Source organism: Bos mutus, chromosome 19, assembly GCF_027580195.1.
Source record: "Bos mutus isolate GX-2022 chromosome 19, NWIPB_WYAK_1.1, whole genome shotgun sequence".
Classification (NCBI taxonomy): domain Eukaryota; kingdom Metazoa; phylum Chordata; class Mammalia; order Artiodactyla; family Bovidae; genus Bos; species Bos mutus.
The window spans coordinates 44,801,005-44,811,510 of NC_091635.1; the positions used below are offsets into that span (position 1 = coordinate 44,801,005).

The 10,506-nt window shown below is 45.9% G+C and overlaps 1 protein-coding gene across 1 annotated transcript; it reads left to right on the forward strand.

Moving 5' to 3' along the window:
* Positions 1-4,292: 4,292 nt before the first annotated feature.
* H2BN1 (H2B.N variant histone 1) lies at positions 4,293-8,776 on the forward strand. The gene is made up of 2 exons (XM_070388881.1): positions 4,293-4,480; positions 8,412-8,776. Exons 1-2 carry the CDS (start codon positions 4,319-4,321, stop codon positions 8,682-8,684), a joined length of 435 nt encoding a protein of 144 aa, XP_070244982.1. The 5' UTR covers positions 4,293-4,318; the 3' UTR covers positions 8,685-8,776.
* Positions 8,777-10,506: the final 1,730 nt, after the last annotated feature.

The window sequence follows — 10,506 nt, forward strand, 5'->3', positions numbered from 1 at the left end:
TAAAAATTAATTAAAAAAAAGAAATATCATGAGTAGTGCTTCTATCCTAATTCTGACAACCTGAACTCTAAAAAAATCGACGCAGGAGAAATTTTTCAATGATTTCAAAGTAGAACCCACAAGACCTGGGAGACCCCAGAGGCCATGTGATCCAGGATCCCACCCAATGCCTGAATCCCCTCCACCATACGCTGCAATGCCTGGATCAACCTGCACCAGCTGACTCATTAGGCCTCTTCTGCACCGTGCAGACATCACCATACAAAAGTAAGCTCTCCACCCTCTCACTCAACCTCACCCCTGAATCACCGCCCAGACTCACTCCATGCCCTGTATGCCAGCCTCTGCTCAACCTCTGCTTGTGTTACTCTCCCCATGTATGAGCTTGGTTTGCCCTTTGCATCTGCTCTTCTACCAAGAGAGGACCAGGATGTGGTGAATTGTAATCAAGGAGGGTCGCCAAGGTCATAGCCAGTGAAAAAGGAGCCTCCTGTTTTTCTTGAGCTGACCTGCCTTTTAGAGTTTCTATCCAGAGAACCCTATTTTCTCTGATCTCTTTGCACTCTGCCTTCTCAGCGTTAGGGTCGGTGTTGGACTGTGCTGTCTCTTAGCCATGTCACAGCCACTTTCTCCCACTGTCCCTCGCCTTTGCAAGTCTCTATTTAGCCTTTCTGTACGGAATAGGATGGGCTTTCCGGGTGGTGCTAGTGGTAAAGAACCCACCCGCCAATGCAGGAGACATAAGAGACACAGGTTCCAACCCCAGGTTGGGCAGATCCCCTGGAGGAGGGCACAGCATCCCATTCCAGTATTCTTGTCTGGAGAATCCCATGGACAGAGGAGTGTGGCAGGCTACAGTCCATAGAGTCACAGGGTCAGACATGACTGAAGTGACTTAGTGCATACACACACACACACGCACATACACATATGGAATAGAATAGAATTATCCCCACCCTCAAGAGGCAGAGAGAGAGGTGCCCAAACTTTAGATACCTGTACTGGTGGCATAGGATATGGGCTGGGGCTCTTCATGTTAGTAAGCAGCCCAAGAGATTCTGCTGCAGGTGGGCAGGGGGCCCAACTTAGAGAAATATTGATGGGAATTTTGATGTCAGACACGCTGGCGCTCAATTCCTAGCTCGGCAACTTGCCATCTGTGTGACCTTGAACATCTTAGGTCATCTTGATAAGCCTCAGTTTCCTTATCTTGGTTAAAGAGATGAGAAAACCCATCTCCGAGTGTTAAAACCATGAAATGAGATGATGTCTATAAGGTGCTTTATATAATTCAAGGCAGATAGTAGGCACTCAATAAATATGAGCTAGCATGGTGAATTCGGGCTTCCCTGGTGGCTCAGAGGTTAAAGCGTCTGCCTGGAATTCAGGAGACCGGGGTTCGATCCCTGGGTCAGGAACATCCCCTGGAGAAGGAAATGGCAACCCACTCCAGTACTCTTGCCTGGAGAAGCCCATGGAGGGAGGAGCCTGGTAGGCTACAGTCCATGGGGTCGCAAAGAGTTGGACACGACTGAGCGACTTCACTTCACTTCCTTTATCTTCAGAATAGGAAAATGATTAGCAGGTAATCATTGATTGCAAGTTCTTTTTAGCAGACTGAGATTTCTAATAGATGCTGGTGGGTCTTCTGATCACCCCCTGATGTTCCTCTGTGTGAGTTTTGTGATCCCATTGGTAATTTTTTACCATAGCCATGCAGAACCACAGGTCTGACACTTAGTAGGGTATCGAAATTTGCCCAGTGTTTTGCAGTGAGAGAATGCCATCTGGCCAGGCCTTCTGTGCTACATTCCCATGGCAACACTACATCTGATCTTCTCGCCCTTCCCCCAAATGCTCTCCAGCATCTTAACACCATGACACTGATTCAGTTCCTTCCTGGCCTGACCCTTCCTGCTCCCCAGCTCCAGTGAAGAGTGTGTATGTGTTCGGTCTCGTCCAACTCCTTTGCTACCCTATGGGCTGTAGCCCACTAGGCTGCTCTGTCCATGGGGTTTTCCAGACAAGAATACCAGAGGGGGTTGCCATTTCCTCCTCCAGGGAATGTCCCAATGCAGGGATCGAACCCGCATCTCCTGCATTGGCAAGTGAATTCTTTACCACTGTGCCACCTGGGAAGCCCCCTGCTCCACAGCAAAGAGTCCCATCTCGCAAAGCCTTGATGATACTTCCAGTTTTTACTTACTTTTTTGCATTAAAATATCCAATTCACGTCATCCTACAATATATGCTCTAGACATATATTATGTTTTTAAATAGAGAAATGAGAGAGGAAGATGGTGAAAAGCAAGGAGGAGTTGGAGGGGTAGGTGGGATGTGACTCTGACAACCAGGTAAGAGGGAACCGGACATGACTTAAGTGACTTAGCAACACACAAGAGGGAACCACTTTTCCTTTCATGGAAGGGTTCAATTTAGCTTCCGTCATTATCGAATGATTAATTCAGAAGAATTGAGCCTACACTATGGATAAGTTACATCCCAAGTTCTCCATCAATGAAGGATACATGTAGCAAATGCACAAAGCACATACGGGTAATAACAAGGGTCATGGGAGTCTGGTGTTCAGGTTTGGAAAGTGGCAGAGCGTGGGGTTAGAAGCAAAGGTTCAGGGGCTGATTCTGAGACTGAGGCACAGATGTGGCCTCAGGCAAGTCACATTAGTCTCCTGAGTCTCAGTTTCCTCTTCTGTAAAGTTCGAGTAATCCATACTAATATCTTACCATGTGATGTTGCTAGGGTAATTAAGCGAGATGAACTACCCCGAGCACCTAGCCTGGGGGTCTGGGACATAAGGCTCAACACAGGTAGGCTGACAGTACTTCCTACTCGCCAGTCCCTCCACTGAGGCTTTGACATCGCTCATAAGCAGGTGGGAGTGGGAAAAGTGTTCACTTCTGGTCCTTTCCGTCTTTAGAATGCTGGTTCTTTGGGGTCCTCTTATCTGTTGCTTTGTGTCAGGCTGGTCATGTCCTTGTAGCTGAGCTGATGTACTAATTTCAGGGAGTTCACGGCCTCTCTATCTACAATTTCTCAACCTTCAGTTTTGAAGCTACAGTGACTTGCTGGCTTTCCCCATCCAGGTTTTGTCTCCCGAGTTCCTGATCGCATTTGCATAACCAGGCACGCACTTGCCTTTTAAGAGACACTTCTCTCCCAAGGCAGATACAAATATATACACGGAGCCTAAGCATCACGTCTGTGAAGAGTTTCTCCTCCAACCCTGGCTCTGCTGTGGTTGCTTTAGGAAGGCCTTATAGACTAGTGGTCCCCAAGCTTTTCAGTTCCAGGGACCAATTTCGTGGAAGACAATTTTCCCATGGACCAGGGATGGGGAGATGGTTTGGGGTGATTCAAGTGAATTATATTTATTGTGCACTTTATTTCTAATCTAATTATGCCTCTGATCTGACAGGAGGTACCGGCCCGTGGCCCAGAAAATGGGGATCCCTGCTATAGACCCATGAATCCCAAATCTGGCTGCTCACTGGATTCACCTGGGATGCTTTAGAAAAACTAGAAATGGAAATTTCTAGTCTTTTTGAATTGAAATCTTCATGGCTAAGAAATAACTGAAGTTGGCAGGTTGTATGACCCTAAATGGCCTCCCTGGTGGCTCAGCAGCAAAGAATCTGCCTGCAATGCAGGAGATTCAGGTTTGATCCCTGAATTGGGAAGATCCCCCGGAGAAGGGATTGGCTACCAACTCCGGTATTCTTGCCTAGGAAATTGCATGGACAGAGGAGCCCAGTGGGCTACAGTCCATGGGGCCACAAAGAGTCAGACATGACTGAAGGGACTTAGCACAACTCAGAACAACAATGATCCTAAACATGATAAAAATCATTGAATTGCATACTTTAAATGGATGGATTTTATGATATATGAATTATATCTCAATAAAAATTTGCTTTAACTAAAAAAAAAAACAAACAAAGAATAACTTCTGAGACGAGCATTGCCTGGTTAATGGATGGCTGTTACATCAAACAGGATGCTATCTTTCATGTGGGATAGAGCCAAAGAACGCTTGGAGTTTCCCACCTCACACTCCTTCGGAAATGTAACCCATGCCAGCTTCAGACCTCGAGGTCTAAATATATCTAATAATATCTAATAAAGGTCTAATAATGTCTCTTGAGGATTTTGAAAGCCTTCCTCTCTTGCAGGTGCAGTCACTAATGACCGATTTTGTTAGGAATGATTGCCCTCCAGCACTTCCTATAAAACCTCTTTGGAACGTGCCCTTACCTACAGCCAGTGCTCTGAGCTACCAGCGTCAGGATAAGCCTTCCACATGCACTTCATTTGCTTACATGGCCTACAGTTCCCTAAGAGGAAGCTCACAATTTATATCCCAGCCAAAGAGAAGGATGAGTGGGTCCACTCTGCCACTGGGAAGAAGAGGAGGAAGAAGAAGGAGGCATATTTTAATTACATGGGGAAACTCTTAAAGCAAGTGAGTTGGGACTCCGTTTTTGGAAGCTTAGAATGGTCAAGACGGATATCATGCTAGTGGCCCTGGGTGTGACCTTGACCTCACCTTCTGATACAGGAGTCCTTCTTCACACATTGAGTTCCTGAAAGGCCGGGTGCAAACAGCTGCTATAAACTGGATCTGCAGATGGCTGCTATCTTTTTCTGCTTGCCTTTCTTTCTGTTGGCAGCAACTCCGAACACCTGAGCTCTTGGTGTCTCCTCTTCTTGTATTTGTTGACAGCCAATCTGTAAATTGATTCTCAAACGTCCCCCGCCCACTCCGCTTCCGCTTTTCCTGCAGAGAGGGGATCTGCCACCTTCTCTGTTCTGTTGCTTTGAAGGGTTGCAAATAATCAGGTTTTCATTAAATGGTCCTCTGTACTTAGAAATTTCTTTTTAAATTTTTATTTATTTGGCTGTGCCAGGTCTTAGTTGCAGCATGAAGAATCTTTTTTTTTCTTAGTTGTGGCATGCAAACTCTTAGTTGTAGCATGTAGGATCTAGTCCCCTGACTAGACCTTCAATGACCAGGGATTGAACCCAGGTCCCCTGCATTAGGAGCAGAGTCTTAGCCACTGAACCAGCAGGGAAGTCCTTGTCTTTATAAATTTCTTTAAGTGTGTAGACACTCATTCCTTTTCTCCTGCCCACCCATACAGGAGCTCCTGGCATACAAATTCTAGAAAACGAAGTCAGCAAAGTCTTCTCCTTAAAGAGAAGTTATAGGGAAGAGAGTAAGGAGATTCTCTGAAAGATGTGTTAAGGCTTGATTTGGGATATCACTTCTCTTTTAAAAAATTGTTTATTTTATATTGGCGTATAGTTGATCTACAATATTGTGTTTCAGGTGTATAGCAAAGTGATTTAGTTTTACATATATTGTATTCTTTTTCACATTCTGTTCCCATGTAGGTTTACAGAATACTGGTGAGTCCCCTGTGCTATACAGTAGGTCTCTTGATTATTTTATATTTAGCAGCAGCAGCAGCAGTGTGTATATCAGAGAAGGCAATGGCACCCCACTCCAGTACTCTTGCCTGGAAAATCCCATGGATGGAGGGGCCTGGTGGGCTGCAGTCCATGGGGTCGCTAGGAGTCAGATACGACTGAGCCACTTCACTTTATTTTTTCACTTTTATGCATTGGAGAAGGAAATGGCAACCCACTCCAGTGTTCTTGCCTGGAGAATCCCAGGGACGGCAGAGCCTGGTAGGCTGCCATCTATGGGGTCGCACAGAGTCAGACATGACTGAAGCGACTTAGCAGCAGCAGCAGCAGCAGTGCGTATATGGTAATGGGGTTTTGCTTCTTCGTGCCAATGAAGCAGGGCTGAGTGTTCATACCTGTGATTGTACCGATGCCCCCTGTATTCCAGGAGTATCGTATGGAAACTGTTGTTTATCTTGGAAGGAGGGAAAATGAGATTAAGGAAAGACAGGAGAAGGAGAGAAGGTGTGTAGTCAGAACAGGGTTCTCAACCTCAGCACTGTTCACAATGGGCTGGGGTCTGTCCTGTGCACTGTGGGGCATTGAGCAGCACCCCTGGCTTCTACCCACTAAATGCCAGGATCTGCCTCCCTCCCGGTTGTGACAACCAAAAGTGCCCACAGATCCTGCCCAATGTTGCCTGGAAGGCGAAATCACCCCCAACTCTGAGCTCTTTGCAGGAGATCATGCATTGGGCTGGAAGGGTCCGGGGTGGGAGAACATGGACTAAGCAGTCTGCTGAGCATTTGTTTTCCCTTGGCTTGTCCTTAACCTTGTGGGTCTGGCAGGCCGCCCTGCTTCTTCAGGCCTCCAGAGATTCAGGTCTGTGCCCTTGGATCGGCCTTTCAGGGTCCTGTGGGGTAAAAGCAGATGTTGGTTGGGTAAACCTATTGAGTGCTTGCTTAAGTGCCAGCCAGGCCTGCTGCAGGAGCTCAGCTGAACACGATGGAAGTTCTGTTGGAGAGGCGCTCACCTGTTGCATTTCACAGCCATGACTTTGTGGCTGAGAGGAGGTGCTCCAAAGCCAGATGGCCTGGGTTTCTACCCAGGCTCTGCCACTTACTGGCTGTTTGACCTGGAGCAAATGACTTTCTCTGCCATGGTTTTCTCATCAGTAAAATAGAGAATGGAAGTACCTCCTCTATAGGGTTTCTATGGCTAATTGAGAAAACCTCTTTAAGACCCTTAGAATACTGCCTGACATATAGTAAGTACTCAATAAATGTTATGTTTTTTCCCCTAGACGAGAGGTTCTTTAACTTTAGACCCATGGACCTTTGCTGCTGCTGCTGCTAAGTCACTTCAGTCGTATCTGACTCTGTGTGACCCCATAGACAGCAGCCCACCAGGCTCCCCCGTCCCTGGGATTCTCTAGGCAAGAACACTGGAGTGGATTGCCATTTCCTTCTCAATGCATGAAAGTGAAAAGTGAAAGTGAAGTCGCTCAGTCGTGTCTGACTCCTAGCGACCCCATGGACTGCAGCCTACCAGGCTCCTCTGTCCATGGGAGTTTCCAGGCAAGAGTACTGGAGTGGGGTGCCATTGCCTTTTCCCATGGACTTTTGAGGGGGGTTCTATGTATGGATTCTAATAGGTCTAGGAATTCCCTGAAGTTATATGTAAAACTGGGTGTCTGTCTCTGTGTGGGTGTGTGTTGTGGGGGGCATTGAGGAAATACCTGTAAATTATGAAAACTAGGAGAAACTTTTAGAATCCCACCTCAAAACTTCTCCTTTCTCAAAAAAAGAAACTGAGGCCCAGTGTGAGACTATGACTTGCTTACCTGACCTCTCATGTCCAAACAATTAGGATTAGAGCCCAGGATGGCAGATTCTCAGGGCACCACTCTTTGGACTGTTCCTGCTGCCTCTGTAACTTCAGACAAGGATGCTGATAACATAGGCAGCCTGTGATACAGGCTCTGAGAACAAACGTGCTCTGGTCCTCAGTTGGCAGGGCTCGGGGGTGGTTGTGTGGAATGCAGATAAGCCAGAGGTGAGAGTTGGGGCAGAGTCTGAGAAGAAGGATGGGATTTGAAAGGTGGCGTTGAGTGTGGGCCTGGGACGTAGAGGTGACAGATACACAGTAGCACCGGGCCTGGAAAACTTAGCGACGCACCTGAGGAGGGGCAAGTAGTCCCTGCTAGGCTGGAGAGACTGTTGCCGTAAGGGAGTAAGGCTGAAAATTAAGAAGTGTTAAAGTTAAATGCTTACTAGTATGACTATAGAGTTGGAAAGTATTGCTGTTATTGCTCAGCCGTGTCTGATTCTTTTTGACCCCAAGAACTGCAGCACCCCAGGCCTTCCTGTCCCTCACCATCTCCTGAAGTTTATCCAAGTTCATGTCTGTTGCATCGGTGATGCCATCCAGCCATCTCATCTTCTGATGCCCTCTTCTCCTTCTGTCCTCAGCCTTTCCCAGTATCAGGGACTGAGTCGGCTATTTGCATCAGATGACCAAAATATTGGAGCTTCGGCTTCACTATCAGTCCTTCCAATGAGTATTCAGGATTGATTTCCCTTAAGATTGACTGGTTTGATCTCCTTGCTGTCCAAGGGACTTTCAGGAAAAAGTGAAAGTCTACTGGAAGCTAAAACTGTTTCACATCTTCAGAAGGCATTGGGTGTTAGCTCTGCTTCTATTAGGAAAAATCAAGGCACGAAAGTTGAAGCGACGAGAGTTAACTGGTATTATCCAGACAAAAGTTATCTTTCTCACATACCTACAAATCCCCCTCCCTTGATCTTTCTCAGAAAGCCGACAGTTACAATGGCTTAGTTTCCTTCATCACATCCCTCCCATTGTCCCTCTGGGTGGTTTGTATGGTAGAAGCCGTGGGCGCATGGGTGCGGTGTTGGAGCATACGTTCCTGACTATGGGAGCCTTGACTTCTGTGTCTCAACATTATGCTGTTTCTGTCGCAGGTCCACCCAGACTTCAGTGGGTGCTCCTGGATCTTGGATACCCTGAGAGTGCTGGAGGATTGGCAGCTGGAATGGGTTAGCCTGGAGGCGGTCAGATTGTCCCTCTACAACCACAGAAGAACCATCACCAGCAGAGAGATCCTCGAAGCAGTCAAGCAGAGATGCTCTCAGAAGAGCTTGGGAATAAATGAAGTGGATCTCCATGGCTCTGTTGTTGAAATGATTGCACTCGTCCAAAAACAAAAAATTGGGTCTTTTGGAGGGTTGAGTTGAAAGACAAAGTATCTGAAAAGTACCCACTGAAGCAGGGGTCTTGGTATGACACACTTGTCTCTGATCTTATGTTTTTAGCCCCTGATTTAAGCTGTGGGAAAAAAATAAAGGAAAGGCACTTGCTCTTGTGTGTGTGATGCTTGTTTATGGTTTAAAATTTTTTTCTCCACGGCTTTGAGCTTAGTTATTGTATTTTTGGACACAATTCAACCTCTTACACTCTGGACTCACCATCACTCCCTCTACTCCAACTCCAGGCATGGGGATGGGGGTGCTGCTGCGCTGATAGGAACTGAAATATTTTTGTCTTAATTTAAGCACCTGTACTTTGACTTATGGAAACTAAAATATGAAGGAAAAAGGAGTCTGTTTGCTCTTTGAATATAAGACTCATGATGCTGGTTATCTATGTAGCACCTAGAATAACAACATAGGTAATGTGTGGTTTGGAGTAAGAAATGGCACCCCACTTTAGTATTCTTTTAATTTCATGCAGCCATGAAATTAAAAGACTCCTGCTTCTTGGAAGAAAAGCTATGACAAACCTAGACAGTGTATTAAAAAGCAGAGATATCACTTTGCTGACAGATCCTTATAGTCAAAGCTATGGTTTTTCCAGTAGTCATGTATGGATGTGAGAGTTGGACCATAAAGAAGGCTGAGCATTGAAGAATTAATGCTTTCGAATTATGGTGCTGGAGAAAAGACTCTTGAGAGTCCCTTGGATTGCAAGGAGATCAAACCAGTCAATCCTAAAGGAAATAAACCCTGAATATTCATTGGAAGTACTGATGCTGAAGCTCCCATACTTTGGCCACCTGATGTGAAGAGCAATTCGTTGGAAAAGACCCTGATGCTGCAAAAGATTGAGGGCAAGAGAAGAAGGGGGTGACAGAGGATGAGGTGGTTGGATCACATCACTGACTCAAAGGACATGAGTTTGAACAAACTCCAGGAGATAGAGAAGGATGGGGAAGCCTGGAGTACTGCAGTTCTTGGGGTGGCAAAAAGTCAGACACAACTTAGCAACTGAGCAACAACAACCAGAATTCTTGCCTGGAAAATTCCATGGACAGAGGAACCTGGTGGGCTACAGTTCATGGGGTCACAGAGTCGGACATGACTGAGTGACTGAGCACTCAATGTATCGGTGAAATGTATAAGCATTTCACCAAAAGTATAAGCTTAATCATTTCACCAAATGTATAAGCATTTCAACAAAACAATTGTAGTAGTTACAAAAAAACAATTATTTAGGAGCAGAAAGAATAAATGGGCTGGTACATTTTAGACATCATGGTCTGGGAAAGCCTGTGTAGCTGATATCAAGGAAAAGAAGGGGAAGGGGCTGAGGAAACGGCATGAGCAGAGGTCCTGGGGCCAGCAGGAAAGCTTTTAGCTTGTTAGAGAAACTAAAGGGAAGTCAGGGCAACTGGATTCCAATAAGCAAGGAAGTACATTAGAAGATGAGGTTGGAGAAAAAGCCTGGGGTTGAGTCATACAGGGTTGGTCTGCTATTCCAAGGGCAGTGTGAGGCTACTGAAGAATTTTAACTAGGGAATCAACATCTCGTTTGGGTTTCATTGTTGTTGTCATTTTTAGTTGAGGTTTATCCTACAGTAAAGGACACAAACTTAAGCATAGCTCAAAGTTTTATATATATGTGTATCTATATACTCAGATTAGGATACAGAACATTTCCCTTTCTGTTGCTGCCATGTTAAGAACAGATTGAGAGACTTCCGTGTGGTCCAGTAGTTAAGAATCCACCTTGCAATGCAGAGGACGAGGGTTCGATTCCTGGTTGAGGAACAGGAATAAG

Coding starts and splice junctions, on each gene's coding strand:
- H2BN1 (XM_070388881.1), top strand. CDS start 4,319: ATGCACTTCATTTGCTTACATGGCCTACAGTTCCCTAAGAGGAAGCTC. Junction 4,481..8,411: donor TGGGGAAACTCTTAAAGCAA/GTGAGTTGGGAC, acceptor TTTCTGTCGCAG/GTCCACCCAGACTTCAGTGG.